Source organism: Pteropus alecto, unplaced genomic scaffold (genome assembly GCF_000325575.1).
Source record: "Pteropus alecto unplaced genomic scaffold, ASM32557v1 scaffold7, whole genome shotgun sequence".
NCBI lineage: Eukaryota > Metazoa > Chordata > Mammalia > Chiroptera > Pteropodidae > Pteropus > Pteropus alecto.
Genome location: NW_006494614.1, coordinates 62,860,760 through 62,885,100, shown reverse-complemented (window position 1 = coordinate 62,885,100; position 24,341 = coordinate 62,860,760). Strand labels below are relative to the sequence as shown.

Genomic DNA, 24,341 nt, shown 5'->3' with positions numbered 1-24,341 from the left:
CCGCCCACCTCCCCGCCCCAGGGAGCCAGGGCAGCTATGCAAGTGTGCATGGGCTCACTCCTTAATGAGCTCCCAGCCTCCACCTCCACACACACCCAGGTCCCCAGCAGGCAGGCCTGGATAGTCTTGGACCAGACTCTCAAGCTAGGGAGTGAGCAGTATTTCCGAAAGGGCTCCTGAATGGAGCCGGTCATGTTAGAGGAAACACAGCCCTTGTTCCAAAGTCACTGTGAGAATAGTTCATTTCCCCCTAAAAAGAGAAAAGTCCAAGAGCCTCCCAGTTAGAGGCGGCCCCTGCTCTGTGGGTTTACTGCTCAGAGACACTGTGTTCTCAGCCAGGCTCACAGGTGCATATATAGGACCATGATTCTGACTCAAAAGCCACTCATACTGAAATAGAAATCAATGAGAAGCATAAAAATGACCAGAATTCTATAAGCTTGTCCCATGATGGTCTTTACCAGCTCTGTAAATCTGCATTTCTCTTATCAAAAACTCACAAACCATTTCAGGATATTTCTGCTACTTAAATGGGTTAAAGTTAAAACACATCGACAATGATAAGTTAGGTGTTTATACTTTACAAAAAAAGGTCATCTTTTAATATTATTCAGCGAGAGAACACCAGGGTTATTTAAGGAAACCACCTGCCTTTTCGACAGAGACTGCAAGAAGTCAGTTTTTAATCTAATCTGTGAGTAAATCACTTTTTAAAAATTTAATTTTTTTGAGTAGATAACATGTACGCAGGCTCAAAAATAAATATGGTACACAATACCTAAGTAGTTTTAAAAAACATTTTCAATGGGTTAACATGTAATTAAATTTTAAACTATTTTTAAATATATGTTCACTTCTAAACATATTCCATTTGAACATATATCAGCTAAACATGTTCTCCCTTGTACAGTGTAAATTAAAGAGAAATAATCATTTGGTACTTAGCAAAAAGCCAAATTTTATCTTTTAAACACTTAAATGAATACTTAAATTTATGTTAAAATCAACTTATTATATTGATCTAAATTAAATATGAAATAAAGTATGCTTAAAGTTGCTTCTCTGGGAATGCAAAAAGTGACAGATTAACTCTTAAAATTCCTAAAAGTGTTTGTAAAATCACATAGAAGGCACTTCTAAAATCCTAGAGTCTCAGGAGGTTTAAAGAAAAAAAGACATCTAAATAAAGAATTCCAAAATACTGTCTTCACTATGACTCATAAAAACTCATACTGTAGTACGCCTTGCTTTTGTAGTTAAAAAAGTAAAAGCTCATGGTAGAAGATTTGCAAGTATAGAAAAATATTAACAATATAAACAACTTTTCTGTAATTTTTTTAACCTAATATATATATCTGGGTTAATGGGTATTTGTTATTCTCTGTTCTTTTTTGTATTTAAAACATTTTCAAAACATAACATTAACCATAAGCCAGCGCACTGACAAAAAAGGTCTTTCATTGGTAGGGGGAGCAAAGAGGAAAAGGTGGCTGAGAAGAAACATGTGAGGAAAGTAAGAGGAAAGAGCAGGGCATGCACCAGAGACACCCATGAGTGACAGAAGCTCGTCCCCTTGGACCCTCCTGCTCTTGGGTGTGCTAAGATCCTTGCTGAGCATATGTTTGGACCTCTAGCTACCAGAGAGGACAGATGTCCAGCAAACACAGTCAGAAGAGAGCAGTTGGAATAATGCAATCTCATTAGCCTTTTTAAAATGACATTTTTATCTGTGTAGAAAGAAGCCTGGAACTGTTGGGGACTGTGGAAAGAGACTTGTATCATTTATTGTCTTGACTCTTGTCAGCACGTGTTACTTTCATAATTAAAAAGATAATAATAATTCAATTGGGAAAAAAATTATCTGGGAAACGAAAGCAAAAGTTGATCTTCTGGTTTTAAAATTGTATGGTGGTCTGCTTCTGAATGAAACTTCACAAACACAAAAGTTATGTGGATTGTGATTCTCACTGGATGAATAAATAGGTTTACAATTACATAAGGACATGGCTATGAGCCAGAGGGAACAGAAGAAATGGCAACAGCTGTGATGGGGGCAGGACAGTGGGACAAGTTTCTTCACCTTGATAGTTTTCTTTTTCTTAACTGGATGGTGGGCACATCAGTAATTGTTTTATGCTTTTATTATTCTTTATACCTTTATAAACATTATATATTATGAAGAATTTCACAATAAAACTAATAAAAGCAATACATATAAACAAAAAGTATCCAAATACTCTAAAAGATATTCAAGGAAGTCTCCATGCCTCCAAGGACCCTCCACAGAGGCAGTTATCAATTTATTGGGGCTCAATTGGTGTACCCATCTCTATTTTTTCCTCGTTATATTATACACTGTGTTGAACCTTTTTTTTTCCCCCACTCAATATATCTACAAGAGAGGAGCCTCCAAGTTCAACAGCAACAAACCCAAACTCTTATCAGTGAAACAGACATGACATATGCAGGAAACCTAATGCTCCCCAGCAGAAATCAAGGAAACTAGACACAGAAAGGACAGGAAATGAAATCCACATCTCCCATGCCAGCAACCCACTGGTCACAACCCACACACACGCAGCGCAAAGAATCCATCTCTCCCATGGTTTGAAATGTCAGAAAAAAGTATGCCATGTCTGTGGGCAAACATATGAGCATGTGTGCATGTGATGTCCAAAAATGCTACCAGATTTTTAAATTTCTGATTGTTGGTTCAAATGGTGATCAGCATAATGCAGTGTGATATCATTTTTTAAGCTGCAACGTCACTGTATTTACAATGCATCCTACTAAAACACTTGAAATGATTTTACATTTTCTCTATTTTTCATACAAAGTACTTGCTTCAAACTAGAATTTTAAACGAAGACTTGCTTATTTCTAAATAAGACACTTAAGTCTTAAATATTCCTTGTTCCCATTTCCTGTTAGTCTAAACAACTCAGAACAGGTAATAAATATCAGATTGTGAACATAAAATAAAGCAGTTTAAAGTACTTCACGACGGGAAGGTAGAATATTTAAAAATAATTAAATATTAAGAACAAAACTAAGCTCTACAAATCTGTATTCTAATAGGCATAAATCCAACGAAACATCACACACAAAGTGGTATAACTCATGTGTCCTTTCCTTTTCCATGTCACAGAGACACATGTCAAGACACATGTCAAGAACTCATGTGTCCTTTCCTTTTCCATGTCACAGAGGACTGTGACAGAAATGGATAGACAGTCACAGACACTGAGCAGAGTTCTGAGATATTTTAACTTCTTTAGGGAACACATTCATTATAGTAGTCAAAAAATTAAAATAATTTCTGGACGGCTTCCTTATGAATAACATAGAGTTGAAACCAGCAGTTATCTAACTTTTTGGTCTTAGGACCCCAAAGAGCCTTTGTATGGGTTCTATCTATTGATATTTGCTACAGAAATTAAAACAGTAAATTTAAAAACATAATATATAACGTATATAATTCATTAAAAATATTATCATAAATGTTTTATGAAAATTAATTATTTAAAAACCAACAAGTGATATAAATAGCATTATTTTCCTTTTTGCAAATCTCTTCAATGTTAACACAGAATAGAAGATAGCTGGGTTCTAATGTCTGCTTCTGCGTTCAATTTGTTGTGCTAGGTTGTTTTGGTTAAAATAGGTGAAGAAAATCCAGCCATAGGCAGAGATATAGCTGGACAAGGAAGGAGCATCATTTAATAGCCTTTTCAGATACTCCCAGATGTTCTTTGATGCTGCACCAAACTCAGCAATGCGGGATCTGCAACCCTATCACTGAACTTTTCTGACTCTGTTCCACTGAAGTCCACTGGTCTATCTTGAACTATGAATGGATCTTCTACCCAGGTATGATTCTGTAACATCACATAATGGCCATTTGGAAAAGTTCATTAAACACTACAAAGCTGTCAAGCTCATGGTGGAGATAGACACATTCCAAAATTCTAATTTTCACTCAAGAGCTCAAATTTTACCATTTGCAAAAGATATTATCAGTTCTCCTTAAAGCAGCAGTCTCACTTGGTGAGTCTTTGAGAAGACCTGGTTTTACGGCACCATGGTGTGTCATGGTCATTCCTGCGAATCACACACTTCGTGGGAAGAGCAGCTGGCGCAGCTCACAGTGCTAACCTCCTATGTGCCCTCCCTGGAGATGACCTTTGCACTTCAGTGTGCAGCAGAAGGGCTCCATGTGCACTTCTAATCTTGTCATACTGAATGTAGAAAAGACATGTACTGAGGGCTGTTATTGGGGTGATGAAAATGTTTTAGAACTGAAATGTGATGATGGCTGCACAACTTGGTAAATTTAATAAAAATCACTGAATTATACACTTAAAACAGGCAAATTTTATGGCATGTAAATTATATCTCATTAAAGTTGTTTTTTTTAAAAAAGATCTGTCCTCACGTGTAAAATTTAACTATAACTTTTACTGCTCTATCACAGATATCATTAAGTCAAACTGGCATTATTTAATTGTGGGTGCACGGTAATCAATACCTGACAATTAGTACAGAGGATGTTATAATGAAAATAGTTTTGATCTCAGGGGTCCCCTGAAAATGCCTCAAGGACCCTTAAAGGTCCACAGACCACATTTTGAAATCTGCTGCTTTAAATACGAACAAGACAGGGATTCAAAAAAAGGCAATAGAAATTTTTCCAAAGAAGACATACGGATGGCCAAAAAGCTCATGAAAAGATGTTTGACATTACAAATCATTAGTGAATTGCAAATCAAAACCACAATGAGTGAGGAGATACCAGCTTCACGTCCATTAGGATGGTTACTAAAAAAAAAAAAAAAAAATTGGAAAATAACAATTGTTGTTATTTGTTGTTGGCAAAGAGGTGAGAAACTGGAATCCTTGTGTACTGTTGGTGGGAATGTAGAATGGTACAGCTGCTGTGGAAAACGGTATGGCAGTGCCTCAAAAATTAAAAATAGAACTGCCAGATGGTCCAGCAATCCTAATTCTGCATATATACCCAAAAGATGTGAAAGCAGGGTCTTGAAGAGATATCTGCACATCTACCTTCACTGCATTATGCATAAGCTAAAAGGTGGAAGCAACTCAAGTGTCTTTTATCAGATGAATGAACAAACTGTGGTCTATACAAGCAATGGAGTATTACTCAGTCTTAAGAAGGAAATTCTGACATGCTACAACAGATAGACCTTGAGGACATTATTCTAAGTAAAATAAGCCAGTCACAAAAAGATAAAATACTGTATGATTCCACTTATTTTAGGTACCTAGAAAACTCAAATTCATAAAGAAAGTAGAACAGTGGTCCCAGGGGCTGGGGGGAGGGAGAATTCGGAGTTAGTGTTTAATGAGAAAAGAGTTTCAGTTTTACAAGATGAAAAGAGTTCTGGAAACGAATGGTAGTGATGACAATAAGAATATACTCAATGCCACTGAATTGTACACTTAAAAATGGTCAAAATGGTAAATTTTATGTGTGTTTTACTATAATTTAAAAAAAGAGAGAGTAGGAAGCAGGAGGGAAAAGGAAGCCTGGCTCACAGAATGGGCTGGGTGGGTACTACTGACAGCTGAGTAAATCAGAGACTCAATGCAGGAAACAGTTTAAAGAAAATGCCATTTTTGCCTTTGTGAATAGAACTTTGTGTCTTGATGAGTCAACATAAATATGTGAGAGGTAAAAATATATCATAAATGAAGTACTGGTGCTTTAAAATGTTTCAGTTTGAATTCCTAAGTTCATTTGTTGTCAATGGTCACAAATATCAGTGTGTCCCCATTGGGGCAATTAAATGACTAATCTGTGGATCACAACTTATATAGCTAACAAACTTTTTAAACAAGAATTTTCAAATTAAGATATAATTTACATGCCATAAAATACCACCATTTAAAGTATAGTGAAATTCAGTGGGTTTTAGTATATTCGCAAAATTGTGCAATCACCACCACTACCTAATTCCAGAACATTTCATCACCCCAAAAGGAAACCTGTATTTATTAGCCACCATCCCCTCACTGTTCTCATCCCTACCTACTGGCCAAGAAAATGACTAATTTACTTTCTGTCTCTATGGCTCTGCCTATTCTGGACAGTTTACGTAAGTGGAAATGTACACTATGCGGCCTTTTGTGTCTGGCTTCTTTCACTTGGCATAATGTTCTCAAAGTTTATCATGTTGTATTATCAATACTTTATTCCTTTTTATGGCAGAATAATATTTCATGGTATGAGTAAACCACATTTTACTTATCCATCATTAGTTGATGAGTTGTTTCCACTTTTAGGCTATTGCAAATAATGCTGCTAAGAATATTCACGTACAAGTTGTATGCATGCATGTTTTCATTTCTCCTGGATGGACACCCAGAAGTGGAATTGCTGGGTCATATGGTAGCTCTATCCTTCACTTTCTGAGGTGCTGACAGACTGTTTTCACAGCACCATTTTACATTCCCACCAGCACTGCTTGAGAGTTCCACTTCTCTGTATTCTTGCCAAACACAACAAACTTCATTTTCAAAGTGACTTCTCTTGCTGTTGAAGGGAACTTAAATGCATCCATCTCAATTTAACACCAAGCTTATGAATTGCAGGTAAGCAAAAACATGTACATCTGAATACTTTCTCCTAACTAAGCAAAAATAGGAGCTATGTTCTAGAACACTGAAAGAATCAACCATTTCCCTCTGCACATCACATTACTCTGCAGGTGAAACAGACAGTAGGGAGGAAAAGGTAAATATATATTTTAAAAAATATTCCTGAAACAAGTTACTGATCACATCTAATAAAACTGCAAAAATGCTACTAGCTTCAAATTTTTCTATTGCAGAAAGCCTTACCCACTGGTCTCACTCCCTGACATCCAAACTGAGCACTTAGTTCAACCCCCCAAGAGGCACCTTGCTCCTATTGTGATGTGACCCTGGTGACGTCCATAGAGATGACATCCTGTCCTTGTCCATCGGGCACCTCCTGATGATGCTGATCAACTTGCAGTTCCAGCAACAACTTCATTCGTGTACATGCTTCTCTTGCTAAACTCTGGAAACTATTCCAGCGGTGTGACCCCAGCACCTGGGCCAGAGCTTCTGTGGCATGAACGGTGGGCACGGCTGCCTCCTGCTGTGGGAGCCTCTGGCTAATCCTGACCGCCAGTTTATGAACAGTGCTAACTGGAAATGGCTGCAAGTACATATACATATATGCATACATATTTGTCTCCATTGCTTTAATCTAGAAATTTCAGAGACGGATTGACATTTATTCTCACATCATTATGGAAAGGAAGTCTTCTGCTTCAGTTTAAATTTTCTGAAATAGCAACACTTCAAATACTTTTTAAAACATATTATGTGCTTATCTGTGGTCTTAGGGTGGCTCTGCTGCTCACAATGTAACATCTGCTCTATAGCACACGACTATGCTGGCTGCCTTCCCACGCATAGTGGAGCCCATCACATGCAGAAGAGTCAAACTGTTTCCACTTGGTAAAAACAACAAGTACAGAAACAGCACATATCCTGAGGAGCACGCTGACCCAGGTCCTGAGTGTGCTAGTAGTCCCTCAGCTCCCATGCACCCTCATCGTCAGGCCATCTCTCAGTACCAGGGATAGGGTTGCTCAAACGCCACCTGAAATGCAGAGCTACCCTGTGAGATGGGACTCCACCATGCCCATGACCCCACCCTCCCCACGAGGTTATTGCACAGCTACTGAGAGCCCCTTCAGGTGCCTCTAAATTAAGGCTCGCAATTGCTCTCTGCCCTTTCAAGCCTCCCCTTCCTTCTGGCTTCACAGTAGTACTCTGGGTCCAGGAGAAAGAAGTCTGGCCTCTGGAGCAGGGGGACTTTGAAGGACTAAACAGAGTGAATAGTGTATATTTTGTACCTTTAACCTGGTCTCTGAATGGTATGGAATTTGATATTGGTGGAAGAAGAGTGGATAATGGTGTCACAACATCTGGAAAAGAAGTACAGGAAGCTCTGGTGAACTTTAGATGGTACACGCAGGCTGGGTCAGTGAGCAAAGTCATCATGGGTCAGAGCAAAATTAAGAGAAAAACATCCTCCTACTTGTCCAAGGAAAATGCTGAATTATAAGACATACCCAACCTAATGCTGCACATCAAAGAAACCTTAAGACTGTGAATCCTCATTTCCATTTCCAAATCTCAAGACTTTAGTCCAGCCTTTTCACCAAGATTTTATCACATCACCACCTGTTACTGCTTCTTGACTCACACTGTTCAGTTTTCAAGAGGGAGCTTTGCTGCTTTCAGAGGCCATCCCTTTGCTATTTTGAAATCCATTCCAAATGAACGATATACTTCTGATACATCTTGCAGAAAAGTGGTAATTTTCCTTACAGTGAGGGGAAAATGTCAAAAATGGTACCTGGGGTATTTTGCCTTATAAAAAGGACCACTTAGAAATATTATTTATATTGTCTATGTTAAAGTCATTGGTTTGTTACAAACAGGTGGGCCTGGAACCACAAGTGTGAAAATGACCAGGCTGGCTCCCCTCCGAGTTAGTCATTAACATGATGACCAATAAAATAATCTATTGTTTCATACTAATACCACAATAACCACCATCACAAACTGTCAAAGTCTGGCCCTAAGAACAGCCTTGCATAGGCTCCAGGGCACTCAACAGGTTGAACCACCACCACAGTCCTGGGAAAAGCTGAGGCCACACAAATGGGCCATGCGAAGGCCCCTCATTCAGACAATTACCTTTCATGAAGAATCGGCAGGTGGGACGAGGCCTCACCTTCCTGTCACTGGGGTCCTTTACTTCTCCCTCTTCCAGATCATCATCCTGAAACAGAGGACAATGTGACTTGCAGAAGGAATCGTCTAAACGAGAGGGAACATGCAAGAGGGGCATCTACCAACGGGCATGGCTTTCGCCAAACCAGAAAGGATGCGGTCACAACACTCGTGTCTGGGCCATTTGCCAATTCATCTACATTTTCCAAACCTGATTCCTCATCCACACAATGGGACAGCTCAAAGCTTACCTACAAGTCTGAGGCAGACCTTGAAAGAACACTGAGTAAAAACACTGTGAAGCACGTAGTGCACGGGGTTTGGTTATAACTTTCTTAACAGCAATTCTGAGAAGGAAATGGTTATGCTTAAGATTTTTAATATTTTGTGCATTTAAAGAACATTTATAAAACAAAGTATCTTATGTCCTTAAAATTCAACACTAACTTCTAATTTAAAAGTCTAGGAGCAGGAAGGAGGGAAGTTAGGAGACTCAGGTCAGAGATGACACCTGGCCAGTTTTGTGGACTCACCTTTCACTTCAGATCTAGGTCCTTCTCTTCTCATTCTTAGTCTAGAGTTCTTAACCTTGGCTGTCAATTTTTAGAATAATGTAGCAGTTTTAAAAAGACCAAGCCCAGGGATTCCAAATAGCAGCCACAACATCGACCACAGCCCTGTGCCCACCCTGGCCCCCAGTGCCCAGGGTCTTGATTGCCGCCAACCTGCACAGACCCCCACCCATGCCCCTTTGTCACCAATGATCTGCATAGACTCCCACCTGTGTCCCTCAGTCACCACCAACCTGCAGATTCTCACCAGTGTCTCCAGGTCACCACTGACTTGCAGAGTCCTACCTGTACCCTTTAGTTGCTACTGACCTGTATAGACTCCCACCCACGCCCCTTTGTCACCACTGACCTACACAGACTCCCACCCATGCCTCACAGTTAAGATGTTCCCGCCTCCAACCACCCCTAGCCCAAGCAGGTATCCAGTTGCCCTGCTGACATCTCTGTTGGTTTGTCCAGAATGGAACTGCCCGTGTCCCAGCCTGTTCAAGTGTCTTAGTGCAGGCAATCCAAGGAGTCCTACAGCGCAGAGGTCTGGGAGTTAATGGACTCCTCTCTCATCTCCTGTAGCACCACTGTCTTCCATACCATGGCCCAGTCCCGCCTGGTCGGGAGAAGCACTCCCTAACTGGCATCCCCCACTCTCTCCTGAGCTCGCCCACACTTCCCACAGTGACCTTTTCAAACCCTAGCCTGACCATATTCTTCCCTCTCCTCTTCCCTCATCATTTTCAGATTGCAGCTTAAGTCTCCTTCCTCAGGGCCCCCCATCTCCCTTCATGATGGGTCCTTATAGCTCCCTCTCATGCAGCACTGCTCATGGTCATCACAGCCTGCCCAACAGAACTGGAGGTTCCACCAGGCAGGACTGTATCTGTCTGCTTACCATGTGTTACTGGTCCAAGGGCAGTGCAGGGCTGGTAGTAAATGGTCAGTATTTGCTGAATGCAGAAATGCTGAAGCAAACCCTGGATTTATGATGACTTATTTTTAAAGCTTAAATATTTGTATAATCTGTGTCTTGAAAATATTTAATTAAAGGCATCTTATAACAAAAAGAACAGATGCCTGAAAGTTATAACCTTAAGAGAACCAAGAGAATTTTTTAAGAGATTAAATAATTAAGTTCTTTATAGGTCCCTAGAATTCATCTTATAACTGAAAATTTGTACTCTTTGAATATCTCTCTATCTTCCTCAGCCCCAGAATAATTGCTTTAAGTTTTAGAGAAAATTAATTATTTTAAGACAGAACACCTCTCTCGCCTGGTCTTTTAGCCTGTATATATATATATTTTTTTTTCACTACTTTTCTCGCAGTAATGATTACTACACCAAAACCTGAATATGGTATTTACATGAGCTCAAATCTAAGTTGAGAGCATAGTCTCTTTTTGTTCTCATTAGAAAAACTAGACCCGTTTGAATGGCTAGAATCCATTCAAATCTTCCTGACTTAGAAATTAATGCATGGAGTGAAATAATGAGTATAGAATAATAGTTTTTCAAAAGTCAGGATTCATAGTAAGTGTACTTTATCAGATTTAAAGAGGTGTGTGTTACTGTAAAGGTTTTACTTTCAATATTCGCAAGAGCAAAAAGGAGAACCACCTACCCATCTTAAGATTGATAAGCAGTCACATGAATCTTATAAAGGACTATACGCAGCTACTAAAAATGATCAGTAAACATACCTAGAAATGCACAGTAAAGCACACGATATAATGTCAACTCAACGAACATAGAACAGCATCTACCAGCTGACCAGTCTTCTAGTACCTACACCTGCCAGGATAGAGACAGAGGGCTGTACACGTTGGTGTGCTGGGTTTATGGTATCTCCTTTAATTAAAAAAACAAAAACAATCAATAAATCACTCAACAATATAAAATATCCTGAATGGATGTTATGGATAGATATAAAGTGATGAATGATTAAAACAAATTCTTAAATCTTACAGAGTTTCATGCAAATACAACTCAAGAAAGGGATCTCTACGGCCAAACTCACAGTGCTCATTTGTTTGAGGGCTGTTACATCAAGTGCGTAACATATGGGAATTCTTTCAGGCCTCCTGACCATGTGACCTAGAGCAGAGGCAGCAGATAGCAGAGGACAAGGAGGGACCCTGGTGGTCCACTCAGAAGCAAAATGGTGGGTCTATGAGGACAGTGTCCATGAAGCTTTCCGCATACATCACCCCAAATGGCTAAAATGGCACAAACACCTAACTGGGGGAGTATGCAAGGCCCTCTAGAGTTTACAAACCTAAGGATGGTTCACTGGCATATCTCTAGCAGCGCTTCCTAGGGGTCAATATGCACAGGGCACATTCAACTTTAATGGATGGAAGGCCTGAGTTTGAATTCTGGTGACGTGACCAGAAACACATGCCTCCACTTTGAGCTGTGGTTTCCTCTAGCAGAATAGGGCTACATTCACAGTGCTCATGTACAGTGCCTCGCATAAAACACAAGCAGTGAATACTCAATGAGAGCTCATGATTTTAATGGAAAAATACCTAAGAGACAACATGCCAAAATACAATGATCTCTAAGCAATGGTAGCATAGGGGATTTTTACTTTCTTCTTTGTGCAGGTTTTTATTTTCCTTAAAATACACTCAAAAACCCAAACCAATGCCTTCATATGACAAGTCATTTCCAATATGGCAGCTTCTATAGCGACAGCAGATAAGGAGATGGTCACCACATGGCACGGCTGTGCAGGGAAGTAAACACGGCATGTGGACATAGGCACCAGAGCAGAGGCCTAAATGCCACCTGGGCCAACCACAGTCTCCTGAAACCTGGGATCCTGCAACTGTAAAATGGGATATAATCCCTTACTCCAAACTTTCAGGGCCAGATGTTTTGGGAATTCAGAAATGTTTTGGTTTTAGAAAGGCGATTTAATGGGGTCAGAAGCAGTACCCCATAACAATAACAGTAGTAGTTCCGTGAGATGTGTGACCAGCCCCACGAGGCGGTAAATACAGGAGTACAAACAGCCTGGTGTCAGCTCAGGCTGGGACTGCCATCTGACGAGTGAGGAAACCTTTCCCTTCTCAGGGCTTCTGGGCTCTCCTGGCTGAGAGCAAGGACTGTGACCTGTGCTTATTCACATGGCCATGCTGACCAATCCTTCAAGTGGCTGACACCTCATGGGCTCTCTTCTCAAATGTGGCACAGGCAGTGGCTTCCTAGGCTTTGGCAAGGGGACCGATGCTATCCAGCACCTAACTGGCTCGGAGGAGAGCGAATACAGTGATTGCACCACTTGAAAGGAGCGGGCCTTACAGATAGTAAATGCTTAGCCATGAGGGTAAGCTGAGAATGACCTTTTGTAGAAGATAGTATGTATCCAGACATAAAAGAAACAGCTGCAGTTGAACAGAAAATATAAAATACCTCCTGCAAAGAAAATGCTTCAAAGTATTTTTGAATGTGTGTGGGCTGAGAGCTACTACTTCTGACCAAGGAACCACATGGACTGTCCATTTAGGACATGGCTGCTGTCCTGCTGTCTCTGAGAGGCCACCCGACCAGTGTGAGTCATCAATGAGAAGAGGACTGGAACAAAACATGTACCCCATCCTTTTCCAAAGGGGCTATATACTCAAGGTGGTGGAAGTAACAAGTGGTTGAAATGACAAGTAATCTAAAAACAGAACCAAGTAAATGAGACAAGGAGAGAATGGACAGACCAAAGATGGGAGGATGCAAGCCTGTAAAGGTGAATCAAAGACACATGAAGGCTGTTTAATCTGCTCATCAAACCAAGAAGGAAGAAATGGTTCTGGTGAGAGACTAAGCAGAGAGGTGCAGAAGGAAAGAACTTCATACAGTGGGAGTTGATTACAGTGGCTCCATTCATTCTTCTCAGAGATGCATAGATAGAAACAAAGCAACAGTTGTGTCTGATTTTCTTAAGTGTGGCTTCCTGAACAGGTAAGGGACTGTTAAATAAGGCTCACACCAGGCTCAGTTGCCGGGGACCTTCGGCCCTAACTCCACAAATAACCAGGGTGCTAGAAACAGCTAGGCCACACCGGTGTGCAATATCCCACCCCTACCACAGCAGGGAAGTACTTCGAGAAAAGCATTTGTATCTGAAAGGTGTTGTGGCAGAACACCAGAAACATATAAAGGTAACTTAAGGCCTTAGTCACAAACTGTGTGGTTTAGACAAAAGAATTTCAAGGGTTTACTGCACAAATTGACATCACTATCAAAGAAATTACCAAGAGAGCAGAAAAGTTGGGAAGTGCGGGGGTTCAGTTCACCTTTCCCAGTGACCCAAAATCTAAAGAGAGAAAAACAGGACGATACACCTGACAGAAGAGAAGAGCTCCTCAGTTACAAGAAATGTCTCTCAGCGTTCTAGACTCTTTCAACTCAGCTGTTCCCAGAAACGCCGGACTGGAGGTTGGGGAAAGAGATGGAGCAGCGTGTGTGCAGGAGGGGCCCTTTGAACTGTGAGTCTCTTGATTCGGCCAGCCTGGAAGATGCCCACTGGGCACGGATCCGCTCGGGGGCCTCACTGAATGTACATATTTTCCTCAAAAAACATCCAGGTAGTTCACTCTGACACCAGAACTGCGCTTGAAAGCCATGGAGGAAAAGTCCTCTGCGATGTATACTTTCCACCAGGATCAGAAACTACTTTGCAGGGATTTAAACTAAAGGGGACCAGGCCAAAGGCCTGTTGGATGCAGGCTGTTCATGGACCCAAGTGCACATGTCTGGTTCCCTCTCCATCAGAGAAATGCACCTGGGGACAGGACATTTTGGGAAAGAAAGATACAGGAGTGTGTGCTTGGTGGGGACATGGGGCATATACTCTAGCAGATATGTGACAGGGAGCCAGCAGTAGTCATTCATATACAAGCTAACACATGTCTACCCTAGGTTCTTCCAATGGTGGGTGGTTAGAGCTAGCGCTGGCCACCCACACCCAGTGTTTGGACTGCCCTCTCTAGGTGCATGGCTCTCCAGGACAGACCTTCTGTTCACTGCCATTCTCATGGCATTCAAATTAAATGTGCCCCAAAGCAAGAAGACAGTTACTGACAATTACAATGTGCCAGGTCCTGGGATACAGAGAGAGCCAGCCTAGTAGTCCCAGATGTAAGGAACTTGTGTTCTTCAAGGTGGGGGGAGGGGGACGGGAAGCAAAAGAAACAAACATGCAGATGACCTGGTTAATTTAACTGTAGAAGTACAACAAAGGAAGTACTAAGCCAGGTACAACAGAGAGGCAGGAGCAAGGGGCAGAGCCTATGTAAAGGAGGTGACATTTATGCTAATAAAGGATGGGGAGAAGCTCAGAATGAAGTCAGGCAACCAGAAGAGACCCTACAGGGCAGGTGAACTCCTGTGAGGGCCTAAGTCACCATTTACAAGGGAGGCACTACAGAGGTGAGGTCTGCCTGTCCCTGAGGTGTGGGCAGGCTCTGCTCTAACCTGTCACATCCTCAGCGTGGTTCAATAAGCCTGGCACACTGCAGGGCCTGCCAGTGCTGTGTCCAAGAGCGGAGACCGGCAGGGGCAACCTGGTTAGCAAGCACGGTCTGTGGTGCAGGAAGGAAATCGTCTTCCATGGCTGAAACTGTACCTGGTCTCCGCAGCAGCACACTGTTTCTAACCAGGCTGTGGGGCCCCTCATGAGGGTGCCATGCAGGGCAAAACAAGCCAAACCAACCCATCAACGGTGGGATCTGGGTGGGCAAGAAAATCAAACTGGATTTATTATTTCACAGGTTGCTTCTAGGAGAAATCAGCCAATCTCCAGAAAATATGTTTTCTAGGGACAGTTCAATTCAACTGAACGTCTCACATTGCCACATCTAAATTCAGTAGAAAAACCCACTGGTATGATGACACCAAGGCCTTCCGGGACCTGCAGGGAGATACCTGGCCCCATATGATCGTGGAAAGGCAGGAGAGTAGATGAATTTCCCCCTTAGACTTATTCAACAGTTGAAACGAGAAGAGTGTGACTGGTCTTCTCAATGGGTAATGGACTAGGTAGAACTCCTGGACCAAAATCAGAAGCTCCCCCAAATTACCTGATGGCAGAACAAAAACATGGTTTTTCTCTCTTTAACACTGAAAAACCAGACTCACAGGAAATCTCAACCAATGGCTTCACATTCTGCCCAAAATTTCATCCAAACTGATTAACTTGAATGTTATGGCACCATTTTCCCCTTTGCCGACACTGTCGTAGAGGTGAACTTTCCAAAAGTGGAAAGGAAGCACAGCTGGCAAAACCTAAGGATACCTGTATGACAATGTCCCAACAACGCCCTTTTAAATAAGACAATATTAGGTACAGGTTAGTAACTAAGACCATCTCTTACACTTAGTGTGAGCAGATAAAAGATCTAAAATTCTAATCTTGTAACCACATACATACATCCCACAAAATTTTGTTCTTATGAACCAAAGTTAGATAAGCAATGTCTAAAACCCTATAAATTCACTGGGCACACCATGGCCACCTCACATTTTAAAATGGACTGAGCACATAAGTACCAACGCATGGTAAACCTGTGGTTAAATATTAACTAGCAACTTCTTCCTTCCCAACCCAAAACATTTCTGAGAGATATTCCACATACTTTTCACTAAGATGACTCTCAGATAAGTAAAATCTCCTTCCCTGGGGTAGGGGAAAAAACACGTTATTTCAATCTGCTGTGCTCCTCTCTTGGCTCCTTTGAGTAAAAGCATTACTCAGTAAGACTTCAGGCTCTTTCTCCTCAAAACTCAATTTCTTAAATATCATGATTAAAGTTCTTTCAAAATGATTATGTCATAAGACCCCAAACTAGCCCTATTGAAGATGATATATTACAAGTCTTACCTTCTCACCTGAAGGACAGATCATTTAAATAAATTATAAGAAAGTGTAATGGTTTGATCAAAAGCTGAGATGTTTTGCCACACAACCCCACTTTATCCAGTCCTGGAGATCTTTTCAGATGCTTGGCCCAGCTGGGACTCTCACCAGAGGACAGGCCATGGGACAAAAATAAAAATGCCTAAAAGAATAGACAAAACTGGAAGGAAGCCTCTTGAAATTTTTCAATCTCAAGAACCTGACAAGGACTAAAGATCCACGATGGTTCTAGTTGAATGCTAACTCAAACAGGATTTAAAGATAGCAAAGACAAAGAGAGAAATTACCTCTTCACTTCTTAAAAAAAAAAAAAAAATTCAGAACTTGAAAAAACAATTGGGGCTAGGCATTTTAATACAATCCAGCAACAGCACCAGAGAGATGAGTGGGGGGCCACGGAAATTCTGCCAGCTATCAACCAGTAGACAGAAGTTTTCTGAATCTAGCCTATTTCTCCTTCTTGATTTTTAGCACTTCCTAATTACCATGGCGACTGCTCCCAGAACAATCTTATTTTCCTGCACTCTTCCATCCCACTTCCTTGTTCTGAGATGAGCAGATCACTGAGTTAACCCTATGAAGAGCCCTCCTCCTGGCTCCTTCACCTGGCCAAGGTGCAGCTTATGGCAGGAAGTCCTTCTGGGTTTTATCTACACACACTCGCAGCTCAGGTATACTCACATCAATCTCCCCATCATCGATCTCTCCGTCATCATCCTCTTTTTTTTTCTCCTTGGCAGCCTCCAGGGGCTCCTTGTCTTCCACACTGTGGACACCTGCCTTCCCCTCCTCCCCAGGAGCTCCTTCTCCCTTCTCCTCGTCATCCTCGGCCCCAGCCTTCTCGGCTTCGTCCTCCTGCCCGGCAGGGGCTGGTTCTTCGGGGACCTCCTCATCGTAGTCTAACTCATGTTCATCCAGTTCCCTGGTGACTGACGAGGCCTCGTCCCTCAGATCACTTGTGTGGTCTTCCTCCCCACCATCCCCCTCCTCTGCACGTGGGGGGCTCGTCGGGCCCCTGCTTAGCTCCTGAACCTCGGAGTCCTGGTCCTGGTCCTCCTCTTCCGAGTGACTTTCCTCTTCCTCCTGGCTCAGTCCTGGGGCAGCATTTTCCTCATCCTCCAAATCAGAAGCCCTCCCCCCAGTTTCGTCCAAATCCTGATCAGACCCACTTTCCCTCAGAATGTCATCGTCTGAGAGCCCCTGCTGCTCCTCTTCTTCGTCCTCTGGAGAGCGAGGGTCCCGTTCAGGGCTCTCGGCCACATCCATCGGTACCCACAGTTCTGCAAAAGAAAGAGAACACAGAATCATAGCATTTCACAAAATGGAAAGTGAATCATGCCCTGGTTTTCCTGGCCCCATGCTCATACCTGACCTGCAGGGGAGGATCAGGACCTGTACACTTTCTCCAAACTCCAGATCCCACTCCACAGACCTCCGCTGTTGGCTGTTCTACCACAGAGGATGGTGGGCCATCCCTGCACACCGCACCTCTACAAGGCTGGACTGTGCTCACTAAGCTGTGCATTAAGTGCCTCACATCTGCAGTAGCCAAGCAGAAGGACACCTGGTGTACCCCTTCTTCAAACAAGTGCAAACCAAATAGTTAACAGAAAATGAGTGATAAGATGTGCATTGCAAGGGACAGCCTTTTGGATTTGCAGGCTAGATTGCTGATGAAATTCAAGAAATTCTGCATTATAGAATCAGGCAGCAAAGTTGAAGGCACACGTTGGACCGTATTTCTGGAGTTATCTGAAGGGTCTGGAGCAGAAACCCAGCCCATCTGTAGGCCTGTTTCTGAATGCACTTTTCCAAGTATGACCCTGCCTATCAGAAGCACTTGGGATGATCTTGGGCCTTACCACAGACCTGTATGCTGGAGTTGCCAATGGATGCCCAGAAGGCGGCATTTATGTACTTTGCAGTTCTCACAAGAAGGTTAACCATTATTCTAAATACAGGTATGTTGTGAGAAAGAACTCTGGCAGAAAATTTTACATATTTAAGTAGAGCCGACTCTTGAGCAGCACGAGTTTGAACAGCGTGGGTCCATTTATATGTGGATTTTTTTTTTCAATTGGCCCGTGCAATTCAATCACACATTGTTCAAGGGTCAACTCCACGGTTGGAAATCTGAGTATGGGGAGGGTTGACTGTAGTTACCCTTAGATTTCTGACTGCTCAGGAGATTAGCACCCCTAAACCCTAGTTGTTCAACTGTAGTTTCTTTTGTAAAAAGACTTGACAGTGCCATTTTAGATTTCATTTTTATTTTTACAAATCTAGATTTAATTATAAAGTGAGTATTTTCTGGTTTTACTACATTAATGTACAAAGACAGTACACTGTTCCATTTGTTTTAAACGTAGATTGCATAAGGCACAGTAAAGTGTGTGTGCATGAATCCAACAGCAGTCTATAAGCAAACACCATTCACCAATGCAAAGTGTAGCAAGTTACCACTAAGTTAGTCTGAAATAACAGGAACAATGAAGGGTTCAATGTTCACTTGATTCTTCAAAATTTTTTATTTAAAATAAATGTATGTCACAATCATGCTGCTTTAGCATCTCAGCAAGATCTGAAAACATATATAAATTTACGATTCTTAGATAGTTATTTTATGTATTTATATAACCAAAGATTAAAAAATATATATATCTTTTAAATTTCTACTTTCCAAAGGAGAACCTGGGTTTAAAAATGCACACATCAAGAACTGGCATTGGTATTTGAACCTACAGTTAAAAATATTTGGGGGCTCTAAATGGAAATTATTATAGATCAGCATACATTAAGACAAATCACTTAAAATTCATCACAATATAAATAAATGGTTAGCAGTAATAAAAATTTACCAACCAATTAATTCAAAATCATTTAAGTAGATGATTTTGAAAATGATTCATTTTTTGATCTAACTACAATATGCAGAGGTAGGACTACTGAAAGAACTACTAAAGTCAGTTTGAATATGGCATACTCTGCCGAAAAATGAAAAGCTAAGGTTACTCTCATGGCTTCCCGACCTCCCTGCACAGGGCAGAGCATGTCACTGCACACAACACTCCTACAGCCCATTGAAATGAGCAAGGATGAGAAAGCTACCAAGAACAGGGCCGGCTGCTAGGACTCCCTACCCTCTCAGCTGTTCCAGACAGAGCATGGGGGCAGTTACAGCAATCAGCCATGGACCACTGGCAAACTGGCGGCCTCTCTACTCCTTAATGATGTTAAAACACGTAAGATTTTCCTTTGTGTATGATACTCTATGCTTATCTCTGTATACTTTTTATTACATTGTATATAGGAAATCTCCACAGAAGGGCAGGGACTTTATCTCCCCAGCTGCTTAAGCTAGCAGGGCAGTGATTACTGAGCCTTAACATCACTAGTTGAAACCAAATTCTCATCCTCCCATGTTACAGACTAATGGTGACCTTGGCACAAAAATTACCTCTTAAATCAATCAACCAAAATTAAATGTCCTCTCAAACTACTTTAAAAATCACACAACTGATACTCTGCAGAAAACACTCCCTCTCTCAAGCCTATGATTGAACTTGCAACATACTATCCTATTCACAACTACAAACTCTCATAACCTGATAAAAGCTCTTTTCCAGGGCCCAGGTGCAAAGTGGTTTCTGTTTCGCTTTCACTGTTATGACTAGATCCAATCAAATTGCTTTTTACATTTTAGCAAACTTGAAATTAAATCCTAGAGTAAGAACTGGAAGAAAAGAGTGCCTAACTTCTAATACCTGAACTAATGCAAGTAGGCCAGTAACATGGGACATTTACCTCTTGGTACACTGTATCTTTATGGGATACATGGGCTAATACAAAACAGTGTGGGCTTCTGAGGTAGAACTTGAACCCCAGCTCTACAACTTTCTTCCTAGCTTTAGGATCTTGGGCAAATTATGTAAACTTGCCAGACTTCAGTTTCTTCATCTGAAGTATGAGGATAACAGTAACTACTTTATGAAGCTGTTGCAACAATTAGATGAGATGAGCCTGATAATGTGCCTGGCACATGCTCCACACATTTTAACTTACACTGAATTAATGTGAAGGTGAGTAAAAGTAATTCTCAACTTCCAAAAGCCATATTCCTTTCACCCCTGTCAGTTTCAGTTCAAGTCTCTTGGTGCACTCAGGAGTAATTCATTCACGGTTTCATTCGGCAAGTACCGGAGAATCTACTTAATGCAAGACTATTACTAAAACAACTTCTGCAATAAAATCAACAGCCGCCATTGTCCACTGTGACCACTACTCTGTCAGGCACTTGACCAATTTCTTCCTATCAATCTTCCAAATAAGTGATGTTCCCCTTCAAAGAAAGGAAACCAGAGCCATATGGCCAGAGTAGGTATCCTGGAACTGAACTCAGAGCTGCACCTCGAAGGAATGCTCAGTCTCAGAGCCATGCAGGAGATGAGCTTCTGTTCCCTGGCTAGGAACTAAGCCCCACTTTTTGCCATTGTTCCTATAGGAAAATGTGACCCAAGTTCCAAACTGATTTTATAAATTCCTTTTTGGAACACAGCCCATGCATAAATTGGGGACTTCTACTGCACCAGTAGATTTTGCCTGTTTTTCTTTTCTTCCTTCTAAAGTTCTGTGCTAATCCAGCTATAGTCCTATCTTAGCTCTTCTAGAACCACGCATTTTTTCAAATAAATGCAAGTTAACATATTATTTATACAGACTAGTTAAAAAAAAGTGATGATCATATGGAGATCCAACTTGTGACACCATTTATTTTATAATTTTAAATTTGTCTGAAGCTTGAGGCTTGAAACAGTGACAGTATTTAAACTAAACAATAATGCCTTCAAGTTTGAATTATGGAAATTCAACATTCTAAGGAAGCAAAGATAACTTCCCAGCTCTCAAAGGTAGCTCTCATTACTGACCAGAGGTGGTGAAGTCAAAGGTCCTGAGTGCACCTGCTACTATCAGGAGCGATCCAGTGCTGTCAGTGATGTTTAGCTTTTTGGGGAGCAAGGATTGCTTGAGAATCTGATGAAGATGGCTTCCCTCCCTAGAAAAACCTGGACACACACAATTTACCTTCTATTTTAGAGAGTTCAAAACCTTCCAGATTACGTACTCTTGCACTAATTATATTGTACATTTTTCTACAATACACCCATACTTAACATGCTTAGAGTACTTGTTTGCAAAGTCTTTTGGAAGACTTCCCTACCCCCCCATGAAGTGCCTGAGTGGAAGGGCTCAGACCTCTGTGTTCCCTGGGCTTAGCCAAAGGCTGGAACTTAGTAACAGCTCCTATGTAATTTACTAAACTGGGCTATCTTTTAGACTGAAAGGGGGCACTGTAAACAATTACAATAGGCATGAACAGGGGCTGTCCGAGGCACATGGGGACATCCAATCACCCTAGGAGGCCCTGACAATTTCTTGAGGAAAGGAGTCACATCTCTTCTTATGGAACTTCCTGGGAATTTACAATCTGAGGCTGCTCACAGGTGAACACCTCGCAGAGGGAAACATGCCAAAGAATCTCCCTGTTATTAGAAACAACCTGAGTCAAACCTTGCTACACAGAAGAGGAGATGTGTCAGTAGAAGTCAAAAGATGGACTGTATTCCAGGTCCCACTATGGAAAACTGTCTCTCTAGGTACCTGTGTCCTAAATTAATCTGAGATTAATTCAATTTGGCAAATATTTGAGTGTGTGTTCTATCTCAGGTGCTAGAAAAAACATGTGGTTATGTCAGGTGCTAGGAAAAACACTGTTAAGTGTAGACAATGAAATGGAAGGTCCTCTGGTCACATCCTCACCAACGCCCAGGTACACAGATTTCACTGTTTGTTCTTCTCACACAATCGCTCTGTAATCAAAGATTCTTAGCAAAGTTTAGAACTAATTCTTTAATCCTTTCTTTGATCCATAAGATGGTGAACTTGCCCAGAGAACAGCATAACAAGTATCTATTACTGTCTCCACTGCCTACTGCATTTGGCAGATGGTGACTGACAAATGTTTGCTGAATGAATACATGACAAAAGCTTGTTACTTGACAAACTACCTGTTGCATACCAGAAATAAACTGGAAATAAGTGCCTAACTTTTAGTAGACCAAACCAGAACTCAAGCATAGTGTGGGAGCTGTCTCATTTCCCAGAAGTCACTCTGGAAGACCGCACACTGATTCCAACGGCACTGCTAAAGCACAGAACATCTTGGGAACTTCTCTTTTGAGTGACCATTAGAATCTGCAGAGCATGCTCTGGTCACTCTCAGTGGCAGCAAATCTTCCTCTTCTCAAGGTGGGTCACTTTGAGAAACCACAGGAAGCCGTTCAGAGCCTGGTCTGGTAAGTGAGGTGAGTTACAAGCCAGGTAAGACAATTTTTGGTCAAACATGGGGTGTGACTATGTAATGAGACTGATTTCTCATATGGCTTATGTATTTACTACCAAAACAGGAGTTCTCAAGAGGTTTTGGCAAAGAAGCACCAATGAAATACAAGCATAACCTCTTGGGATAACAACTTTAAACAGAGCAGTCCCTATTCGAATGCCTAAATTCTGGTACATCTGGTTAAAATTCTGATCCATAACTTCATGAACTTACAATATCTAAAAGAAAGATGTCAAAGTTGGTGACAGACACCACCCCTGAACTGACTAAGCTTGACCACCAAAAACTCAGGGAGGAAGCACTCATCTTGAAATGATCTGTAGCTGTGAAAAAATAACAAAATAAAAAAAATAATAAATAAAAAAAAGGAAAAAGCCTCTTTAAACATGAGTAAGGCCACGACTTACCTGTTTACTCTTTGGAATGACTCCACAAAGCTTTCTTACAAAGCTTGAGCATTTCCCACCCCAAACCAGAGAGGTCCAGCCTTTGAGACATGTTTGATTGCTTTCCAGAGCTAGCTGGGCTCCAGGTGTCTCAGACTGTAAAATTATCAGGCAAAGACTCCCCTCCCAGGGCTTGAAAGTGGCAATCGGCCTGAGTCCAGGCTCATTATGAATCCCGACCTCTACTCTGGGCAAGGAGCAATCCATGGGCTATATGATGGAGGTGTCTCCTGGGAGAAATAATGAAAGTCGTTGCTATGACCCTAAACAGTACTTCAGATGTCAAACGGCCTCTTTTTCCATTTTCCCCAAATGGATCTGAAGACTGACCTACTCTTGCAATTGAGTTTGCTGATATTTAAAATGATCGACTACTCTACCTAGCAAACTTAGCTGTTATAAAGAATTTAGGAACTTACGTTTTAGCGGGAACAAAACTGGAAGTCTCAGTCTTAGATTCTTCCAGCACCATAGCTGCAATTAGTTTATACCAAGGCTCCGACATTATTTGGGCTAACCAAAGGGTCACAGAAGTTACATATTCCTAAGAGAGTGGCGAGCGTCTTGAGAACAGCCAATACGTCCAACCTGTGCACACTGGGAAGCTGAGAAAACAAGTTCCAGTAGGCTCCAGAGAGCTCAAAGTTTCCAAAGAGCCCATCCCCAGTCTGGGCTGGCAGCCTCGGGAGGGCGAACCTGCGTGCCTCCCCCCCACCTTTGTGAGCGGCAAACATGTGCCAAGCGAATGTCCCGGAAGAGAAATGACAGCTTCAGGAAAACCAACTCCACCGCGGGGCGCGGAAGCAGTCGCGGGGAGCTCGGAATCTGAGGGCTTCCAGGGTCCCCCAGACTAGCTCGCCGCAGACGGAACGCGGGGTCGTGACTGTCTCAGCGACCCCTTCCCGGGGTCCGAAAGCCATGGTTCGGCCGGAGGAGCAGCCCGGTGCGCTCCCCGTAGGCGGCGGCGGCGGGCTCCCGGGCCTGGACTCCGCGCCGCCGCCACGCTCCCCGCCTGGCCACCTCCGCCTCCTCCCCGCCGGCCCAGCCGCTTCGCCGGCGTCGCTGCCGCCGCCGCTTACCTCAGCGCGAGGGCGGGGAGCGGGCCACGATTCCGCTGGGGTCGGGGCGGCGCGGGGAAGACGTCCCTCGGCCCTTCCGCTCTTCACAGGCTCCGGCTTAAGGCGCGACGCGGGCGGAACAAACGGGCTCCACTACCCG

The 24,341-nt window shown here is 42.3% G+C and overlaps 1 protein-coding gene across 1 annotated transcript in view; it reads right to left on the bottom strand.

The window, feature by feature from the left end:
• Positions 1–24,341, bottom strand: part of ZC3H18 (zinc finger CCCH-type containing 18) — a 57,391-nt gene extending 33,050 nt beyond the window's left edge. The window contains 5 exon segments of the mRNA XM_015600530.2: positions 7,914–7,985; positions 8,764–8,848; positions 16,959–17,557; positions 23,543–23,728; positions 24,203–24,341. Of these exon segments, the coding sequence (XP_015456016.1) occupies positions 7,914–7,985; positions 8,764–8,848; positions 16,959–17,543 (742 nt within the window). The 5' untranslated portion in view covers positions 17,544–17,557; positions 23,543–23,728; positions 24,203–24,341.